The sequence below is a fragment of the Narcine bancroftii genome, chromosome 10 (genome assembly GCF_036971445.1).
Source record: "Narcine bancroftii isolate sNarBan1 chromosome 10, sNarBan1.hap1, whole genome shotgun sequence".
Lineage (NCBI taxonomy): Eukaryota > Metazoa > Chordata > Chondrichthyes > Torpediniformes > Narcinidae > Narcine > Narcine bancroftii.
This window is the reverse complement of record NC_091478.1, coordinates 63,443,720-63,466,702: the sequence shown is the minus strand read 5'-3', so window position 1 is coordinate 63,466,702 and position 22,983 is coordinate 63,443,720. Positions and strand designations below refer to the sequence as shown.

Here is a 22,983-nt window from a genome sequence, read left to right as displayed (position 1 = left end):
ACTGCCAATAATATCTCCTACAAATGTTAGTTTTGTCACCCCAAGCTGTCATTTCTCTCTGTTCAGCTTCAGGTTTGTGTTCCTTGTGGCTTCCAGCATTTTCCTTAGTCTCTCATCATGCTCCATTCTCATGGTTCCCCAGACTATGATGTCATCCATTGAGGGATAAACTCCATGCAGGTGCTCAGACCCTATGGATAGTTTTGTGATACACTTCAGGAGTTGAGCCAATTCCGAATGGTAACCTTAGGAATCTGTATCTGCCACATGGACTATTGAACATGCACAGTCTTGAACTTGCTTCATTCAACTTTAACTGCCAAAATCTTGATGATGCATCTAACTTGCTGAAAAACTTTGCCTTTGCAAACTATGACGTGATTTCTTCACACATCAGAAGCTTTGTGTTCTCTCTTTATTGCTCTGTTTAGATCTCTTGGATCCAAGCAAATTCTAAGCTTTCCATTCTTTTTGTCCACAACGATGAGTGAACTCACCCACTCCGTTCTCATCGATCTTCTGAATCATGTTCTGCTTTCAATCCTGTCCAACTCTGCTTTTAGTTCCTTTTGAAGCACAAATGGAATTTTTCTGTATGGATGTATTATTAGTGGCACACATTTATCCACTCTGATCGTGTGTTCTCCTGAAAGGCAGCCTAGATCCTGAAATACGTCATTGTACTCCTTCATGAGTTCATCATAGATTGTCTCTCCTTTGCTTTCCATGAGGATTCTTTTTACCAGGTTCAGTTTCTCACAGGCTGTATGGTCTGTACATCCTTTAATACCACGATTAATGCTTGCATGTGCTCTTTGTCCTTGTGTTTCACTTTGACCATGCATTCTCCTTGCACTGGTCTATTGGTACTTGAATATCCTGTCACCCTCACTTTTGTTCCAAACATCTTTGGTCTTGATCTAATCTTCTTAAAATCAGTCTCTGATATTACATTAATTTGTGCTCCAGTATCTAATTTAACTGAAATGTATATGTCTATCACTTTTAATCTCAACATCCAGTCTCTGTTTTCTTTCTGGTTTTCAGTCACATCTACACAGAATTCCTCTATCTCCCTTTCATCTACTGCATGAATCTTGCTTTGTTGCACTTGGTTCTGACAGCAATGAGCATAATGCTTGCTCTTGTTGCACATATACCATATTTTTAGTAGGTATTGAGTACCTCATCGACGTCATGGCTTTTGATTGTCCATTTCAGTTTTGTTCGCTGGCCACGCCTCTTTCCACTTTGGTGTGCTTTTTGTTGAATGGTTTATGTCTGTTCTTGCTCACTGCATCCATGTTGCAGCTAGTTTCACTGAACAGCTCTTTTGCATGCATTTTTACAGTTTCTGTAGCCCTACAGAGCACAATGGCTTTTTGCAGGTCTAGATTTTGCTCTCTTAAGCAGTGTTTCCCTTAGACTACTATCTGCAACACCACACACAAGTCTGTCTTTTATCAGCGAGTTGGTCAGTCCACACATTTTGCTTCTGTTTCTCAATTCAGTCACAGACTGATCAAAACTTTCTTCTGATTTCTGTACATGTGAAAAATCTGTGCCTCTCAAACATCACGTTACGTTTAAGAATTCCATTATTCCATTATTTTTTCTAATTTCATTTTGTCTCCTTCAGCAGCAAATGTGAAGTTATTATACACTATCAGGGCTTCATCACCCATGAGATGTAGGAAAACTGACTCTTTCACTTTATCACTTTTCTCGTCAGCTCCAACTGCAACTAAATACAATCCAAAATGCTGTTTAAATCTGTTGCAATTTTCAGCCACATTACCTGTCAGCTGAAGTTTCACTGGTGGGTGTAATCCTTCCATTTCTCACTTTGTTAGCTTCTCTTCACTGATTATTTGTTGACTTTATAATTTACTTTTTAAAGTATTTCCTTTTAATTTCCTTCATCCCACTTCTGACACCATGTTTCATCTTGTATTTGTACCATCAAAATGGATTCTTAGTTTATATTTTTATCACATCGGTTGTCATTTGGCTCGTATGTAAATGGGATAAGGAAAACCCTGAACTAAAATAGTGACAAAGTACAATTAAATGAGTAAAGTCAAAGGAGACAGGTTGAATGCTGAAATAACAGGAATTTAAATCTGACTAGTTGCCAAGGGCAGAAGTATGACTCCTTTAATTCCTATAAGCATATTGTTGCTCCCAAGGGAAGGAGATAAAGTAAAAGATAACAAATATCACCTGCCAAAAAGTACACTTTTTCCCCCTTAGATCTTGTTGCTTCTTTTACTTATAAATCAATATTTTTAGTTCAGTTTAAAACAAAAATTGTATTCAGTTATCCAGGAAATTACAGGGTACTGTTTAAGATTCATAGAAAAGGTACAATCCTTGGTTCCTGACATTTACCCTGGCAGGACAATTAGACTTTACGAAATATCAGTAACCAGAATTGTGAGGCAGCACATGACAGTGGGAATTAAGCTCAGTTTTTATACCAATGCAAGTACCAGAAGGCACCAAGGGAACTGCCCTACAGGATTTTCAGCACTTTTCAAATTGTTACATTAAGATTTGCACATGAATGATCTCTCACACACTTCAGAAGACTATGTTTAAAACTTTGCTTTTAATATTGCACTTATATCTGTTCCTCTCCTATGTGACTCTTACCCGTCGTTCACTGACCCGCAGAGATCCAAAGACCACATACTGGATCAGCTTTCCAATCAACATCAGGAAACAACAGGCTGTGTTCACCAACACCTAGAAAATGAATGAAGAACAGGGCTTCACCAAAAGGATCATGATACAGATCTGGGTACAATAATTTCATTCTGTCATTTTTCTGGGATTCTCTGATGATTCCAAACAGGCTTCAATTAGGCCCAAAAAAGATTGTGATAACCTGCCTAAATAGCTATCGACCAGTGGCACTCACGTCCACAGTAAAGTAACAGACGGCAAAGCTTCTCTCCTATCCCAGAGGAACTCAACGTCTTCCACAGCCGATTTGATGACAGTAACAGCGAAGTACCACCTCTCCGCACCCCCTGATGATTCCATCTTGTCCTTATTGGAGGATAACGTGCATGCTGCCTTCAGGAGAGCATCTGGCCTGGGTGGAGTACCTGGCCAAATATTAAAAATCTGTGCTGAACAACTTACCAAAGTATTCACATAGATCTTCAATATCTCACTTCAGCAGGGTGAGGTACCCACCTATTTCAAACAGGCGTCAATCATACTGATTCCCAAAAGCGCAGTAACCTGCCTTAGTGACTATTGACTAGTAGCACTTACATCAACAGTGATGAGGTGTTTTTAAAAGTTGATGAAGGAAATCAGGTCCTGTCTAAGCAGTAATATGGATACATTCCAGTTTGCCCATCATAGTAACAAATCTACAGCAGATGCCATTTCACTGGCTCTACACAAAGCCCTAGAACACCTGGATAGCAAAGATGCATACATCAGGATGCTCTCTATCAACTACAGTTCAGCATTTAACACGATCATCCCCTCAAAACTGACCAGCAAACTCCAAGACCTGGGACTTAACACCCCACTGTGTAGTTGGATCATGGATTTCCTCACCTCCAGACCACAATCAGTGAAGATTGGTAAGAACTTCTCCTCCACAATCTCCATCAGTACCGGAGCACAACAGGGCTGCTTTTTTGTTAATTTTATTTTTCATTTGCATCAAGTACACAGTATTTGTCCATATCATAAAAAATAAAAACATCAATGCAAAAAGAATACATCATTTCATATTTTCTCCCCCCCACATTCCCCAAAAAAGTAGGAAAGATAGAAGAAAAATAGTCTGGCTGATAATCATATAACCTCTTGATTAATTTAATTTAAATTTACATAGTGATCTTGAATGTGAGTTGGAGCAGGAATGGTGGATGCAGTAGATGAAATCATAGCAATAAAATCCATACAAGGATTCCAAATCTTATCAAATTTTTCTGGTTGATTCCGTAAATTATACATTATTTTCTCTAATGGTATACAATTTAGTAGTTCCGTTTGCCATTTATTCAACCCCACATTATTGTCTAATTTCCATGTTACAGCTATATATTTCTTTGCAGTTGCTATACTTAAAAACTTCCGGCAAGTATCTAACTTCAAATCAAAAATAGCTCCTAATAAAATATTTTGGGATCTTTCAAAACTTGCACCTTCATAACTCATCCCAATAAAATACTTAAGTCTTCCCAAAATTTTCCTACTTTTTCATATTGCCAAACTGCATGGAGAAAAGTTCCTACTTTATTACATCTAAAACACTGATCAGAACAATTTGAATTAATTCCATGTAATTTATATGGAGTATAATATAACTGACAGGAGAAGGCCACTCCGATATAAAACCTACGACCCAAGGACCTCGCTGCCACGTTCCAGCTTGCTTGGCCACGGCACACGAACCATGGGTGTAAAGGGTGGAGCCAGTACTGCGCACACTCCACTCCACCTAAAAGCTCCTTTGCGGAGGCCCGAGGACAGGTCCACGTCCACCCCCTCCATGTCCCCCTCCTCAAAAGATGCTCACAAACTCAAGCTAGCATGCTGGAACATCAGAACCATGCTAGACAAGGCTGACAGCCACCGACCTGAACGTCGGTCTGCCCTCATCGCACATGAACTCCTCAGACTTGACATCGACAGAGCTGCTCTCAGTGAAGTCCGCCTTGCAGACGTAGGCAGTCTCCAAGAACGCGGCGCGGGCTACACACTCTACTGGTCTGGCAAGCCTATAGATGAATGACGCCTATCTGGTGTAGGCTTCATGGTCAAGAACTCCATTGCCTCCAAACTCGAAAACCTCCCGACAGGCCACTCAGACCGGATCATGTCCATGCGACTCCCCGATCAAAACAAGCATCGCATCACCCTCATCAGTGTCTATGGTCCAACCCTCCAGGCGGAACCAGCAGAAAAGGACAAGTTCTACTCTGACCTGCGCAACCTCATTCAACGCACCCCTACAGCCGACAAGGTTGTCATCCTTGGCGACTTCAACGCTCGCATCGGCAAACACTCAGAAACCTGGACAAGAATCCTGGGCAAGTATGGTGTCGGCAAGTGCAACGACAACGGGCACCTCCTGTTGGAGCTCTGCGCAGAACAGCGGCTTGTCATTACAAACACCCTTTTTCAGCAGAGAGACAGCCTGAAGACTACCTGGATGCATCCCCGATCCAAACACTGGCACCTCCTGGACTACAGCCTGGTGCGAGAAAGAGACAAACGAGATGTGCTCCACACCAGGGTCAAGCCCAGCGCAGAATGCCACACTGACCACCGGCTGGTTCGCTGCAAGCTTAACCTTCACTTCAAGCCAAAGTCCAGGAACAGTAAAGCCCCCAGAAAGAGGTTCAATGTTGGAAACTTGCAGTCAGACGAAGTGAGAGGAAACTTCCATGCAAACCTCAAAGCAAAGCTCGAGGATGCAATCCGCCTCACGGACTCGTCCCCTGAAACCCTCTGGGATCAGCTGAACACTACCATACTGCAATCCACTGAAGAGGTACTGGGCTTCTCCTCCAGGAAAAACAAGGACTGGTTCGACGAAAACAACTAGGAAATCCAGGAGCTGCTGGCAAAGAAGCGAGCTGCCCACCAGGCTCACCTTGCAAAGCCGTCCTGGCCAGAGAAGAAATGAGCCTTCCGTCGCACATGCAGCCATCTTCAGCGCAAACTCCGGGAGATCCAAAATGAGTGGTGGACTAGCCTCGCTAAACGAACTCAGCTCAGCGTGGACATTTGCGACTTCAGGGGTTTTTACGAGGCTCTAAAGGCTGTGGACGGCCCCTCACCCCAAGTCCAAAGCACGCTCCGCAGCTCAGACGGTAAAGTCCTCTTCAGTGAGAAGATCTCCATCCTCCACTGATGGTCAGAACACTTCCAATCTCTTTTCAGTGCCAACCGCTCAGTCCAGGAATCCGCCCTGCTCCAGCTCCCTCAACAGCCCTTAAGGCTAGAGCTGGATGAGGTCCTCACCCAGGAAGAGACATATAAGGCAATTGAACAACTGAAAAGTGGCAAAGCAGCAGGTATGGATGGAATCACCCCAGAGGACTGGAAGGCTGGCGGCAAAACTCTGCAAGCCAAACTGCACGAGTTTTTCAAGCTCTGCTGGGACCAAGGAAATCTGCCTCAGGACCTTCGTGATGCCATCATCATCACCCTGTACAAAAACAAAGGCGAGAAATCAGACTGCTCAAACTACAGGGGAATCACACTGCTCTCCATTGCAGGCAAAATCTTCGCTAGGATTCTCCTAAATAGAATAATACCTAGTGTCGCCAAAAATATTCTCCCAGAATCACAGTGCGGCTTTCGCGCAAACAGAGGAACTACTGACATGGTCTTTGCCCTCAGACAGCTCCAAGAAAAGTGCAGAGAACAAAATAAAGGACTCTACATCACCTTTGTTGACCTCACCAAAGCCTTCGACACCATGAGCAGGAAAGGGCTTTGGCAAATACTAGAGCGCCTCGGATGCCCCCCAAAGTTCCTCAACATGGTTATCCAACTGCACGAAAACCAACAAGGTCGGGTCAAATACAGCAATGAGCTCTCTGAACCCTTCTCCATTAACAATGGCGTGAAGCAAGGCTGCGTTCTCGCACCAACCCTCTTTTCAATCTTCTTCAGCATGATGCTGAAACAAGCCATGAAAGACCCTATAATATACTGCATATATAAACAGTCCAAGCTTAAAACAAAACAAAAGGAGAAAGGAAAAGATTTAAAAAAGTAAAGAAAACCCCCCCAAAACTGCGTTTCTACTCCCCTAATGTGGTGCAAGAAATATCACATTAGAGCCCATGACTCCACAGTGGTCAGCATCATATTCCCCACTAACTCTCTCGAAATACCATACCATCCCTTACAATAGTCTTCTCAATTGACCTTATAATCTATTAATCTTATCAAATATAATAGATCACACACATTATAGGTTAAACCTTCCTCCCCCTTTAAGCTGTCGCGAAACACAATATACTTTCAGTTACAGCAGAAAACTTTCAATTATGCGATTAATTCAGATATCAACAACCATCTGTTGGTCGTTAGCAGGCAATGAATCGGCATATACCTTTGCTCAGTAAAAAAACCTATTCCTCCTTCCCAGGACGAATACTTTCAATACAGCTGGATATCTCAAAACAAAGGCATAGCCTTTTTTCCCATAACACATCTTTAACCGGATTAAACTTTTTTCTCTTCTTCAATAATTCAAAACTTATGTCTGGATTAAAAAAAATCTTATTTCCATTATAAATCAAAGGTGATTGTCTTTCTTTAGCTGGCTTTGCTGCCAACTCCAATATCCTCTCTCTTACAAGTTTCAAGGGAATCTGACAAGTATTGAATGGGACCTTTGGTCAGGCTGAGGTTTAGGTCTCAATGTAGGCATTCAGCCTGTCCCAAAGATTCCAGTATCCACCATTGCAAAAATTTTTCATATCTTGACATTCATCTTTTTTTTAGTCCAACAATCTTAATATTATTCCGTCTGGTAAAGTTTTCCAAAACATCTATCTTTTGTATGAACTGATCGTGCTTTGCAGTAGCCTCTGTTTGCACTTTCTTCATTTGGTTTAAGATTTTGAATCTCCAATTCATTCCTTTTAATTTAACCATCCATTATTTCAAATCTAGTGTCAACTTGTTGCATTAATCTTTCCATCTTATCATCATTCTTCCTCACTTCATCAGTTAATACTTCCATAGATTGTCGAAAAAAGTCTAGAAAATTGCGGAATTTCTCCAGAAGATAAAGAAGCCTCTGCACCTTTTTCTGCTTTTTTCTTGATCGCAGTTCTTGATCTTTCCTTTGCTTTTCCAGGTCCTCTTCTTGATTGCAGGAGCTGTAGGTGTCCTGAATCTTAATTTAAAAATGTCCTCTTTTTTAATGTGCAGTCACTTCTTCAGTCGATGTCGGCAGCCATTGTCAGAGGAGTCCTTGTGCAGCAGTGTCCAAGGTCTCCATGGCTTCTGGCCACTCTCTTTTGGAGTTAAATATAACCTCCAGGATCCTTTCTCTTCCTTTTCTTGCTTGGTTTCTTGTATTGCAGTAAAGCCTTTATCCTTCTTTGGAGGTTTTATTAATGACTTCTTTATGTCTTCAGACTGTTCTTCTTTATAATTTCTGTAACTTTTAGTTTTTTTTTTAATCACTTTTTCTCAACTTTTTCAAGGAGAGCAGGGATTATCAGTGTAACCCTTTTATCATCACATGGCACCCTCAACCTGTGAGGTCAGTTCAGCTCCGTAAAAAATTCAGATAAATGAGTATTTCTGATTTGTTTCGGATATCTTCATTTATCGGAATTTTTTTTTAAATGAGGATTTCCAAAAATCTGATTTCAGATTATTGGAGCTGTACTTTATATAGCAAAGATGAAGATAAAGATACATTACCAAAATTTCAAGCTTGAGCCCTTAATCAAGGTATGAGCAAAACGTAGGCAGAATCCTAAACAAAATGGTGGGAGTAGGAGCAGACCAGCAAATAAGAGATGACTCTGTGAATGGAGAGGGAAGGGGTGGAGAGCTGGAAGAAAGAATAGGGAGGAATGGAGAATGGTAGACCAGCAGAAACCAGAAAAGTCAATGTTAATGCCATCCGATTGGAGGGTGCCCCAGATGGAAAACTAAGTGTTGCCCCTCCAATTTATGGGTGGTCTTGGTGGGACAGTACAAGAAGCCACAGACAGATATGTCAGCATGGGAGTGGGGAGCAGAATTGAAGTGATTGACCATTAGGAGATCCTGATCATTGATTTGGATAGAGCGAAGATACTCAGCAAAGCAATCTCCCAGTCTGCGTTCAATCTCTCCATGGTAGAGAAGGATACAACAGGAGAATCAGATGCAGTAAATGACTCCTGTGGTTGGATAAGTGAAGTGTTGCTTATTTGGGGCCCCAAATGGTGGTTGGGGAGGAAGTGTGGGAATGTCTGACACTTCCTGCAGCCGCAAGGGAAGATGCTAAGGGGGCAATTAATAGGAAGGAATGAATGGACAAGGGAGTCACAGAGAAAGTGGTCCCTACAAAAAGTGGAGTGGGTAAGACTTGTGGGATCGTTTTTTTTCACACTATGAACCATATCAATCAAAACACATACAAAAATTTCAATCTTAAATATATACAGTGACATTTACTCCCCTTTTTTCCCCCCTACCTTTCCTCCCCCCTTCCCACCCCCCTCCAAACCCATTAAACGTTCAACATATACAATACAATAAAACCATTAAACAATGTCATCACACAATGAAAATAAACAAGAAAATTGTGTCATCTACTTTTACACACTGGATCAGGTCATTTTGTCTTCTTATCATTTTACCATTTTAGAGGGTGGAAGTCCGAGGCAAGCCCTCTCTGTTGTGTTCCATGTACAGTTCCAAAATTTGTTAAAAAAAATGTGACTTTATTTTTTAAATTATATGTTATTTTTTCCAATGGAATACATTTATTCATTTCCATGTACCATTGCTGTACTCTCAGGCTCTCTTCTGATTTCCAAGTTGACATACATTTTTTTGCTACAGCTAAGGCTATCATAATAAATCTTTTTTGCACTTCATCCAGTTTGAGGCTTAATTCTTTACTTATATTACTTAGAAAAAAATCTCTGGATTTTTTGATGTTGCTTTTTGTGATTTTATTTAATATCTGATTTAGATCTTCCCAAAACTTTTTCACTTTCTCACATGCCCGAATTGCATGTACTGTTGTTCCCATTTCCTTCTTACAGTGAAAACATCCATCTGATAATGTTGGATCCCATTTATTTAACTTTTGGGGCATGATATATAACCTGTGTAACCAATTATATTGTATCATGTGTAACCTCGTGTTTATTATATTCTTTATAGTTCCAGAGCATAACTTTTCCCATATTTCATTTTTTATCCTTATGTTTAAATTTTTTTCCCCACTTTTGTTTGGGTTTATAGCTTATTTCATCATTTTCCTTCTCTTGCAGCTTAATGTACATGTTTATTATAAATCTTTTTATTATCGTTGTTTCTGTAATCACATATTCAAAGCTGCTTCCTTCTGGTAATCTCAGTCTGCTTCCCAATTTGTCCTTTAAGTAGGCTTTCAGTTGATGGTATGCAAACATTGTACCATGAGTTATTCCATATTAGTACTTCATTTGTTCAAATGTTAATAAATTGTTTCCCAAAAAACAATTTTCTATTCTTTTAATTCCTTTTCTCTCTGGTGGGATCATGTTGAAGGTGATGGAAATTTCGGAGTATAGTGTGTTGGATGCGGAGACTGGTAAGTGAGGACAAGGGGAATCCAGTTTTTGTTGTGTCTGGGGCAGAGAGGGTCCAGGGCACATGATCAGGAAATGGAGGAGATGCAGGTAAGGATCAAGTTGATGGTGGTGAAGAAGCCACATTTTTGGAAAAAAGAGGACATCTTGGATGATCTTCTCTGAAAGACCTAGTCTTGGTAACAGATACACCAGAGACAGAGAAAAGTACACTGTTAGACCGGCTGAGTTTCTCCAGCACTGTGCTTTTTACTTCAATCCCGGTCGATGTCTGCAGACTTTTGTTTTACTCTGATATAAATTAAGATAAAGGTTGATGGGTAAAAACAGATGTTGCAAGTTAGGATATAGATCTAAAATTATCCTGTGCGATGTAAGCTGAAAATAGAAAAAGACTAGCAAAATACACATAGAATACATATACTCAAAAATACAGTTCACCAGTATAGCTTCTGACAATTATAATTAATGATTGGCAATTGGAATCGACATCTAAGTAGGATGGTATGGAAAAAATGTTGCAACTATTAAATTTAGATTGGTTCAATGTGTGAAGGCATCTGACAGTTGGATGAATGAAACAAGTTACTGAAATAGGAATGAGCTCAAGGATCAGAATTCATAAAAGAGGTTATATTTAACTAGGTACTCTTAACAATAGGAAACTGAAATGCTATTTTCCACATTATCTTTTTCTCCAAGACAATTTATTTAAATTTATGTTAATATCCGGCACTAACCACTCCATTCAATCAACATAACGGTAAGAGCAGTACAGGATCTCAAAAACTGTGCTTTAAACTGAAGTTGTGATTAGAGGGAGTACGTGACGGAGTAGTGGCTAGTCAAGTGGAACCAGCCCTCTCCAGAGAAAAGAAAAAAAAGTTTGAAAAAAGAGCACAATAAACATAAAATACAGGATAAAGATAGTTACAGAGAGACAGGAGTTGGCACCCAAAAGAGAAAAAGAATAACAGAGAAAAGGGAGGAAGGAAAATCACTGGAGAAGAAGGAAGAAAGCCTACCTGCACGTTGGAGCAGAGAGCCACCGTGGAGAGGAACGGACGATCTCCGATGTTGGTGAGCCCCCAGAGGAGTGGTGTCCACCCGATTAGCGGACTTCAAAAATGGCTCTCAGAGCCAAGAGGTGCGCGAAGAGGTGCGCAACTACACAAGTAAAAGAAAAGGTTAACACCAGAGGGAGGGGGACTCAACTGAGGAGCGGCCAGCTGAGAGACATCCAGTATCAGGGCGTTCGGCTGGGGGAGGCAAACAAGAAAAAAGAGTGGTGAGAAAGAGTATGAAGGACGGGAAGAGAATGAGCGTCAACGGGGTGGCCCGGCCGGGGGGGGGGGGGGGGGGGGAAGAGGGGTGGGGGGTGGGGTGGTCGACCCGCGACAAGAGGCCCAACAGCAGGACACACTGCAGCTGGAGGCCCAGCACGGATAGAGAAGCAGCTCATCAGAGAAGTATGAAGATACACAGATACAGAGAAGAAGATGACACTGACATAGATACAGACACAGAAGAGGAGGAAAACGACCAAGAATTTCAAAGGAAATGTAAAACAGAAGTACAAAATTTAAATAAAGCCTTTTTTGAAGAACAAATGAGGTCATTAAAAGAATGGCTATCATTAGAATTTAGTTCAATCAAAAGAAAAATGAAAAGAGCTGAAGACAGAATCCAAAGCTTAGAGTTGGTCATGACTGAAATAGGGAAAAGAGTAGAAAATGTGGAGGAATGAGAAGCTGCTGTAGAAATGGAGATAAATGATTTAAGAGGGAAGTTGGAAGAGAGCAAAAAAAAATTAAAGAGACACAAGATTTATTGTCACAAAAAATTGACGTATTGGAAAACTACAGTAGGTGAAACAACATAAAAATAGTGGGCCTGAAAAAAGGCAAAGAAGGGTCAGATATGAAGGAATTTATAAAAGGATAGATCCCGAAGGTGGTGAGAATGACAGATTCACATGAAGAAATAGAAATCGAAAGGGTGCATAGAGCACTAGTACTGAAACCACCACCACATCAAAAACCGAGATCCATATTGGTAAAACTTCTAAGATATACGACAAGAGAGAACATACTGGAGCAGGCAAGAAAGAAGGTTAAAGAAGACAATAAGCTATTGGAATATAACGGACAAAAAATATTTTTTTACCTGGACATAAGCTTCGAACTTTTAAAGAGGAAGGAATTCAACACGGCAAAAACAAGCTTATGGAAGAAAGATTATAACTTTATATTAAGACATCCGGCAGTACTCAAAGTATTTATTCCTGGGGAACAGAATAGACTGTTTTCAGACCCAAAGAAAGCCCAAGAATTTACTGAACATTTGCAGGACAAGAGAAAAGAGGAGGAGGAATGACAAGAAGGATGACCAGAAAGAAAATATACAAAAATATGTAAAAATTTAAAGTAAATATAATGTATATAAATGTATATATAATGTATAATAATGATAATGTATATATAATGATTTAAAAAGCAGTAATGGGAAAAAAGGGATGGAGGTGGTGAAGAAGCGGAAAAGAAGTGAATATAAAGCTACAAGATGGCCACGTTGGACTATGACTATAAACATTAATGGAATATATAACCAAGTTTAAGTGTATCCCATTGTGGAAAAAAAAATCATAATTTAAAAGACAAAGTTACAATGTTTTAAAAACCTGGGAATCATATACAGAACAGAAAGAGCAGACCTTGGACCACCACCACCTAAAATGATAAGAAGATAAACACGATCAGATTTAATAAGTAGGTGATGCGTCTTTTTTGTTTGTGTTCCTTTTGTATAAAGATATTGTTTTATTGTATTTTATATGTTGAATATTTACTGTTTTTGGAGGGGTTGGGAAGGGGGAAGGGAGGGATGGGGAAAAAAAAGAGATAATGACACTGTGAATATTTAAAGAGATTCATCTGTAAATCAAAAAAAACTGAAGTTGTGATTCAATTAGGATCCCACAATACTCAGATTTATTTAAACAGACATTTTTCACATTCACACATGCCAAATGTGCCATACAATTCAAATAGCATTACCATTCATCCTGTATTTGCCCTTCCAGTCTAAGAATGAATGACAGTAGAGAGAACACAACCCAACAATGTATTACACCTTTAAACTACAAAGAAAAGTCAGGCAATTCTGTGCATTGAAGTGACAATCACGTGCTTCACAAACATCCATTCTGAAATTCATAGCAGCACTGTCAGAAAAATCAATATCCAGTACCTCAGTCAGGCTGAAAACTGGGAAAAATGTATTTCAAAATAAAAGCTGTCAAACAAAATTCACTTGCCCTACTCAGTACACCATTTTGTTTAAGTAATTTAAAAGCTTTCTCCAAATTACAGAATAAGAAAATGCAGTTCAAAACACGTCAAATGAGAGATCCTTTGTGAAGGAATTCTAAACTGTCAATTATACACAACATAAGTCTAAAACTACCCAGGAACAATCACCAAGTCTCACAAGTGAAAAATAGTTGCTCAAGCTTTCAAGATTAAAGTCAGATCAAGTCTGAGCAAAAGTCCAAAATCCCCAAGTATCACTAAAATATTCTCAACAAAACTCTGGTCACAATGTCAGCTTCTTGGATTGCTCTTGAAGCCACAATTTTAGTGGCCTGCAAATATCAGAAAGAAAGACCACTACCTCCAAAAACATCTCTTGGATGCATAACTGAGGCACAGTAGAAGGCTTTTACATTCAAGCACTTCAGCTTCAGTGGACCACTATCAGTTCTCAGATAACTCATATGCAAATAGGTCAACAGGAGTGGGGAGTTTTTAAACAATGCTAATTTTACAAGCTGATGCAATGACAAAGAAAGAATCAGAGTCAAACATATGATAAAGCAATTTATCAAGCTCACAGACTGACAAACTTACCAAGTCATAGCATGAGGTTTGAACCAAATTTCTGGACATTTTGGGAATAGAAAGAAAAATGTCACTTAAAATTTACCTCTACTCTTACCCCCCCCCCCCCCCCACCACTAAATATAGCTGATTTTGTAGGTTTTTTTTCATTAGCATTTCCTCACCCAAGAGGCTCGAAAGCAGCCATTCTCAATAGGGTCCATGCAGACCCCCTGGGGGACACAGCACACAAGGGAGCCAGGAACTGAAATCAGAAAATGTTTTTTATGCAGTCAGTAGAAATATGCAAGAAACCAACTAAACCTGACTGCTTTCACAGATAAGGGACCCCACAAACTTTGAGCTGAGTCCTCAGGGTCCCAACCCCAAATAAAGGTTGAGAACAAGGAGAGTGCCACTTGAAGTAGCCATTACAGGAGAATTGAAAGGAATGGTAAACTAATTGAGACACCAACCTTGCAATGATCTACTGTAAACACTCTAAGGGTGAGTAATGATGCCTATTCCACTATTACCGTAAATGGAATTGACATGTTTGCAATATTATAATCAGGGAATAGGCCCTGAAAAGCATCTTGAACAGAGTTTAAATGAAAATGGCCACAAGAATAATGGTACTACATTTATTCAACCATTTGTGGGTTGAAAAAAGTAACGTGTATTTTTGGAAATTTTAAAACAAAGCAAAATAAGAATAATTCACAATTAAAACTAAAAGTGTTAAAATAAATGTGGCTAACACTTGGGTTCTCCTGATAAAATTGTGGGGTTTCTTTGCAGGAACAGATTCATTGAATTAGCACTAAAGTTTAGTCGTGTTTCTTTTCTACCAACATTCTCAGTTTAACTATTTGGATGTACGAAAGCAGCAAAAGGAAAACTTTCCTCTCAATTCAACTCCCTCACAAATGGAAAAATTGAATTTCTGAAATAGCAAAAACAAAAGATGACTTCACAACGATGGGAACAATGACTTGGCTCAGAGTAGAGTATCCCTTTTTTTTTTAAAAAAAAAGGCCAGCTGAGCTGCATGTCGCAGTTAGTTCAAGGCCTTTATAGTGCCAGCAATCAGGGCCAGGGTTGAAATCCCACACTGTAAGGAGTTTGTACATTCTTCATGCATCTGTGTGGTTTTTTTTCCAACCATTCAAAACATACAGGGGATGGAGGTTAATTGGGTGCAAATTGGGCAGCACAGACTCATGGGCCAAAATGGCCTGTTACAATCTGCATATCTAAAAACAAAAAAAAATCAAGGCAATGTTTATTATTATTTCATGAGATTAAAATAGCTTTAGCAGTCATTTGCCATTTACTAAAGTTACATGAAGAGTAACATTGATTGCAAGGCCATAGGACAGAATTGTTGAGTTTATTTGCAAAATGCCACTGAAATAGACAGTGCAATTTTCAAAATTGAAAGCACTTGGCTCAAAAAAATCTTTGCATCAGCTCCAAATGGACATATGGGTTTCTTTCACAATGCAAGCAACATTCATCTAACCTCAGGGGTGGGTGAGTGCTTAATGAAAAGAAACCTCAATGATGAGAGGGAGCCAGGAAAAGGTGCCTGCTTCAGGCATGGGGCTACATAAACTCTCAAGAATCACAGCCAGGCTCTTTTGGCTAGATGATTCCAGAAAGGTGGTCTTCAAGACCGTCTGCATCTTGTGGATTATTCCAATGCAGACAAATGCTGGCTGCTGTAGGCCAAAGGAAGAGCAAGTAGTCTCAACATCTAAAGTGCATTTTAGAATTCTTGATATTATTCAAATGCAGCATGTAGCAATCTGACATGTAGCAGAGTTCACAGCAGCAATTGGCATACTGCCTGGTATGACATTAAACTTTGAAGCCAAGTGTGACCATGACAATGATGTAATGGGCAAACATCTGAACCTGGGCTGATCTGTTTTCTGCCAATAGAGGTTAGCTTGCAAGTGTAGCAGATAATCAAGAAGGCAAATAGGACATTAGTTTTCATTTAAGGACATGCAATTGTTCATGGTATTGAGGCCACACCTACAATTGTGTGCAGCCTCTTCTTACTTGGCTTTGGAGGTCGTGCAGAAGAGGTTCACCAGATTGATTCCTAAAATGAGGAGATTCGTTTATGGGGACAGATTGGCACCATAGAGTTTAGACGGATTGGGGTGGGGTGAAGGGAAATCTTCCGGAGGCATAAAATTATGAAAGGACCAGAAAAGATAGAAGCAGGGAAGCTGTTTCCACTGATACTAGAACTAGGGGACAGAACCTCAAGATTCAGGGGAGTGGCATGAAGATAGATACAAAGAGGAACTGCTTCTTCCAGAGAGTAATGAATCAGTGGGATTCCCTACCCAATAAAGCAGTGTTGCCCTGCTTTATTAAATATTTTTGTGACATAGGTAGATGGATTTTCAATAGGGGAATTAAGGGTTATGGGTGGGTAAGAGGAACTAACTCCAAGGATCTTATTGATAATGTCACAGCAATCCTCAGAGAGGAATTTTTAAAGACTCATCTACTAAGGCTATATGGGTGGAGCTAAGGAACGGGAAAAGTATGACCACATTAATGGGGTTGTATTATAGACCCATTAGTCAGCGAGAATTGGAGCAGCAAATCAGCAGAGAGATGCCAGACAGCTGCAGTAGCTGTCACAGTAGGTGATTTTAAGTTTCTGCATATTCTCTGGGACTCCCATTCCGTAAAAAGGGCTGGATGGTTTAGCGTTGGTCAAATGTGTTCAGGAAAGTTTTCTATATCGTTATTTAGAGGTACCACTAGAAAGAATGCAACACTGGATGTCCTATCAAGGAATAAGACAGGATAGAAGACAGAAATGTGTGAAGGGGAACATTTTGGGTCTATTGATCATAATGCCATTAGCTTAAAGATAGGTCTAGTCCTAGGGGAGGTCACTAGATGTGGCGAGGGTAGAGGGTAGGATCCCACAGCCTCCTGAAATAGAGAGAAAATTAAAGGAAAGAAAACTTTAAAGAAACTGCCAGAATTTACAGAAGGGACGTGGGAACACATCAGGAATGTAAAAATGACAAAAAAAAGCAAATCCACAGCCAAGAATGGTAAGGAAACTAAACTCTGAAACTAAAGACCAGAGCTGAGGAGCCTCATGGCAAGGAAGATGGTGGGGCCGCGTTGAGGCCCGCTGAAGAAACCGCCACTTCAAAGGAACAGCCCATCCAGCAGAAGGACTCTGATCTGAGAGAGGTCGTGGTTCCAGACAGCAGAAACCCCAAGAACGGCGAGGGAGGGAGAGAGAGATTTGAAATCCACCCCCTCCCCCACCCTTCCCGCAGCAGGAGCGACGAATCAAGCACCTTGTAGCGCAGGCGATCCAAGTGAAGATCCGAAGTCGAAGGTACTGAAAACGGTGGAGACCGGCTCCAGGTGCTGTGGGCGCCAGGCCCAACCTAGAGAAAGGTGGCGTGGTTTATCTGGACTCTGGTGGGAGATCCAGCCCAGAGTCAGATGGAGTGGAGAGTCAGGGGGAGCCAGGTACCATCTGGTCTGGCGTGGGGCCAGGCTCTGCTGGCAGAGCCAGCCACAGGTTGCAGTCTGTAACAAACAAGGATGGTCCAAGCAGCGTCAGGTTGGCTGAGGAGACGAGCACCAGCAGCAGGTCCAACTCTGGGTCCACAGACAAGGAGAGCGACAGCAGTGGAAGTGAAGAGGCTGTAGCTGGTGCTGAGATCTCAAATAACACTGCAGATGGAGGAGGGAGCCCACGAGGAGCTTCAGGGTGCAAGGGGAGAGGGTTAAAGAGACAATGCACACAGGGAAGCTTAGAGCCTTCCCTGAATTACATAATGAGAGCACTTAGCCTTATGGAGGACAGGCTCTCCCACTTAATTGAAGAAGGCTGAGGACATGGGGAAAAAACGGGATAAAATTCAGGGGGCCCTCTCAGAATTGATAGGAAGAGTAGCAGAGGTTGAGGAGAGGGTGGGGTCATCTGAGAAGATTTTAAATAGCATGGGGAAGAAAATAGACACCCTTATGAAAGAAAAAGACTGGATATGGGGGAAATTGGATGCCCTCAAAAATTACAGGAGGAGGAATTATATTAAGGTAGTGGAATTAAAAGAGGGACTGAAGGGCAGAACCCTGTACATTTTTTCCAAACCTGGATTCCCAGGGTGCTGGGTGAAGGGACTCTTGGGGGGAGAGAGTAGAGGTAGAGAGGGTGCACAAGTCCCTCATCCCAAATCCTGGTCCTGGGCAAAGACCACACTCTGTCCTGATACCAGGACAGAAGAAATTTTAAGGGTAACAGTTGGGGCTAAAAAGAGAGGGGACCCCATGGAGATAGAAGGAAGCAAAGTTTTTTAAAACCCCATTATCAGTGCACCGCTCTTAAAACCCTGAAAGACATTAGAACCGTGACCCGGAAAGGGCACTACAAATGGCAGAAAATCTGCCTGTGCCAATGGATAAAAGGAAGAACCAAGGTCAAAGCAGAAACTAACCCACAAAATATATGGACTTATTGTGGATAGGAATGTATTCTGGTATTAATAGCGAGAGGAAAGTACAGAGAATGTGGTTATAGCAATTACAAGTAAATAGAAACATAGAAGATAGGAGCAGGAGTAGGTCATTCGACCCTTCGAACCTGCTCCGCCATTCAACAAGATCATGGCTGATCTTAAAGTTCAGTACCCCATCCCCGCCTTCTCTCCGTAACCTTTAATACCCTTATACTGAAGAAATATATCTAATTCCCTCTTAAATATATTTAATGAACCTGCCTCTACTGCCCTCTGTGGCAATGAATTCCACAGATTCACCACCCTCTGGGTAAAGAAATTCCTCCTCATCTCAGTCCTAAATGGTTTGCCTACTATCCTCCAACCATGGCCCCGGGATCTGGATTTTCCCATCATTAGAAACATCCCATCTGCATCCATTCTGTCCAGTCCTGCCAGAATTTTATATGTCTCTGAGATCCCCTCTCAATCTTCTAAACTCCAGCGAGTACAATCCCAATTTGCGCAATCTTTCCTCATAAGTCATTCCTGCCATTCCAGGTATCAGCCTGGTGAATCGCCTCTGCACGCCCTCCAATGCAAGAACATCCTTCCTTAGATAAGGTGACCAAAACTGCACACAATACTCCAGGTGGGGTCTCACCAAGGCCCTGTACAGCTGCAGTAAGGTATCCTTGTTCCTATACTCAAACCCTCTTGATATGAAGGCCAACATACCATTTGCCTTTTTAACCGCCTGCCGTACCTGCATGCTCGCCTTCAGAGACTGGTGTTCAAGTACCCCTAGGTCTCTCTGCATTTCCCCATCTCTTAATCTATTGCCATTCAAATAGTAATCTGCCCTCCGGTTTGTATTACCAAAGTGGATAATTTCACATTTATCCACATTGTAGTGCATTTGCCATGTATCTGCCCAGTCCCTCAATTTATCCAAATCACACTGGTAATTTCTCTATGGGAATGTGGGAAGCAGAGGGAGGAGAGGGTGAGTGCAAACTGCACAACCTGTAGTTGGAGGGAGGGGGTGACATCCAGAGAACAGTGGTCACTGAACAAGTGGAGCATAGAGTCCAGGGTTGCAAAGGGAGAGCAATAGAGAGTCAATTAAAAGCAGGTTTATAAATAGTGTTTATGTTCTTCTTCATTTTTTTGTGGTTGTTTTAATTTTTTCCTCTGTCACTGTTGTCATCCTAGTTTCTTGCTTGTGAAGTAAATTGCCTTAATTTACATTGATGTGTCCTTTTTTATTTTAAGGTGGCTAATTATTTTAGTTTTTTTTCCTGTTTTTAATCCCTCAGGGACTGGCGTGGATGAAGCAGTTGGGGGCGAACGGCTGATGACAAAGGGCTGGATGAGGAGGGATCTCTGGGCGACAAAGGTACAAAATAAACATTGGTACGATAACCCCAAAGTATAAAAGTACAAGGTTTTCAAGTTTTAATGTGAACGGACTGAAAGGAAAGATTAAGAGAAAAGGAGTCTTGGCACACATTAAGAAATTGGGAGTGGACCTCGTCTTCCTCCAAGAAACTTATTTGACAGAACTAGAACACCAAAAGTTAAAAATGAATGGGTGGGCCAGGTACTGGCCTCCTCATTCGGTTCAAAAGCAAGTGGGGGGGGGGGGGGGGGGGGTGGCAATTCTGATTGGAAAGAGTGTTCCGGTGAGAGAGCAGAATGTGACGATGGATAAAACAGGTAGATTTGTAATGGTGCACTGTCAAATATATTCAGAGTCCTGGACCCTGGTGAATCTATAGATGAGAAATATATGCAGGACATTTTCCTGAGATTGGCAGAATCAAAAGAGAATAATCTAATTGGAGGAGATATTAACTTTTGTCTGGATCCTGTTTTGGACAAGTCAACAAAAAGAATAGTGGAAATAAAGGTGGCCCGTGCTGCTATTGGCGGTATGAGGGAGCTGAACTTGACGTGTGGAGATTGAAGCATCCAAGGGAGAGGGATTATTCCTTCCACTCAAAGCAGCATAATTCCTACTCTAGAATAAATTTTTTTCCTGGCTTCAGCCCATATAGAAAGTGGGATCATGGAGGTTGAGTACATGGAGAGACTGCTTTCAGATCATTCTCCTTTAATAGTCAGGATAGAGATGCCGGACAAAGAGGAAACTGTATTCAGATGGTGTCTTGATGCATTGCTGTTAAAGAAACTGGAGTTTTGTAGCTTTATAAGAGCACAGATAATCTGTTTTTGTGAGGCTAACTGCACCTCCATTCCAGATAAATTCCTTTTATGGGACTCCCTCAAAGCGTATTTGAGGAGTCAAATAATTGGATATACTAAAACAATAAAGAAAGAATACGAGAGGGAGGTGGGCGGATTGGAGTAAGAAATCCTCGTTTAGAAAAGGACTTTCAAAAGTCAGGCTTGGAAGACAAATATAGGGTTTTATCAAATAAGATAAAGTACAACATGCTGCAAATGTATAGTATTGAAAAGGCCATATTAGAGTCTAAACAAAAATACTATGAAGGGGGGGGAAGAGAGCCCATAAGGTCCTGGTATGGCAGCTGACAGCAGAACAAGCCTCAAGAATGATCAACACGATACAAATGGGGGATGGAAGGATCTCTTATAAACCAAAGGAAATAAATTATGTTTTCCAGGAATTTTATGAAGGTTTCTACAAATCAGAATTGGAAGGGAAATTGAACAAAATTGGTGAGTTCCTGTCCAAGATAGAGTGCCAAACTTGGATCTGGAGGAACAAGAAGGCCTAGAATGCCCTTTTATGGAGAAATAGTGAGCGCATTGAATTCATTGCGAGCTAACAGGTCTCCGGCAGAGGATGGGTTTCACCTGAGTTCTATAAGGAATTCAAGGATCTGTTGATACCTCTTTACATGGATCAGGCAATATAGACCCATAACCTCCCAGAATCTTTTTTGACAGCAATCATTATGACAATTTTGGAAAAAAAAGATAAGGACCCATTAAAGCCATCCTCTTATATCCAGCTGCGCTGGGTGGGTCACGTCTCCAGAATGGAGGACCATCGCCTTCCCAAGATCGTGTTATATGGCGAGCTCTCCACTGGCCACCGTGACAGAGGTGCACCAAAGAAAAGGTACAAGGACTGCCTAAAGAAATCTCTTGGTGCCTGCCACATTGACCACCGCCAGTGGGCTGATATCGCCTCAAACCGTGCATCTTGGCGCCTCACAGTTTGGCGGGCAGCAACCTCCTTTGAAGAAGACCGCAGAGCCCACCTCACTGACAAAAGGCAAAGGAGGAAAAACCCAACACCCAACCCCAACCAATCAATTTTCCCCTGCAACCGCTGCAACCGTGTCTGCCTGTCCCGCGTCGGACTTGTCAGCCACAAACGAGCCTGCAGCTGACGTGGACATTTACCCCCTCCATAAATCTTCGTCCGCGAAGCCAAGCCAAAGAAGACAGATTATATGATAATAGCTAAAGCCCTGACAGATTGGCAAAGCATTTGTCAAAACTAATCAAAAAAGATCAAGTGGGCTTTGTACAAAAAAGGCAGGCGGCTGATAACCTGGGCAAACTATTAAGTATATTTGGCACTAGCCAGAAATGAAGAGGGTCTCGCTGTGGCTTTCGATGCAGAAAAGCCATTTGACAGACTGGAATTAATCTTTTTATTCAAAGTCCTAGAGGAAATAATGCTAGGGTCAACTTTCATTAATTGGATAAGGGCACTGCATCACACACCCAAGGCTTCTTTCTTTGGCTTGGCTTCGCGGACGAAGATTTATGGAGGGGGTAAATGTCCACGTCAGCTGCAGGCTCGTTTGTGGCTGACAAGTCCGATGCGGGTCAGGCAGACATGGTTGCAGCGGTTGCAGGGGAAAATTGGTTGGTTGGGGTTGGGTGTTGGGTTTTTCCTCCTTTGCCTTTTGTCAGTGAGGTGGGCTCTGCGGTCTTCTTCAAAGTAGGTTGCTGCCCGCCAAACTGTGAGGCGCCAAGATGCACGGTTTGAGGCGATATCAGCCCACTGGCGGTGGTCAATGTGGCAGGCACCAAGAGATTTATTTAGGCAGTCCTTGTACCTTTTCTTTGGTGCACCTCTGTCACGGTGGCCAGTGGAGAGCTCGCCATATAACACGATCTTGGGAAGGCGATGGTCCTCCATTCTGGAGACGTGACCCACCCAAGGCTAAAGTTGTGAATAATGGGCAAATTTCTTCCTCCATCCCACTCACAAGGCCAAGTAGACAGAGATGTCCACCATCTCCAGCTCTGTTCATACTGGCCATGGAACCATTGGTTGAGGCCATTCATCAGGATCCAGAC

At 41.6% G+C, this 22,983-nt stretch overlaps 1 protein-coding gene across 3 annotated transcripts in view; it reads right to left on the bottom strand.

The window, feature by feature from the left end:
- Positions 1 to 22,983, bottom strand: part of amfra (autocrine motility factor receptor a) — a 92,253-nt gene that overhangs the window by 46,280 nt on the left and 22,990 nt on the right. For 2 of the 3 annotated variants that reach the window (XM_069901055.1, XM_069901053.1), the window contains exon 2: positions 2,656 to 2,748. The exons of the other annotated variant lie outside the window; for it this stretch is intronic. In XM_069901055.1, the coding sequence (XP_069757156.1) occupies positions 2,656 to 2,748 (93 nt within the window). The remainder of the gene's footprint in view (positions 1 to 2,655; positions 2,749 to 22,983) is intronic. 3 annotated transcript variants of the gene reach the window in all.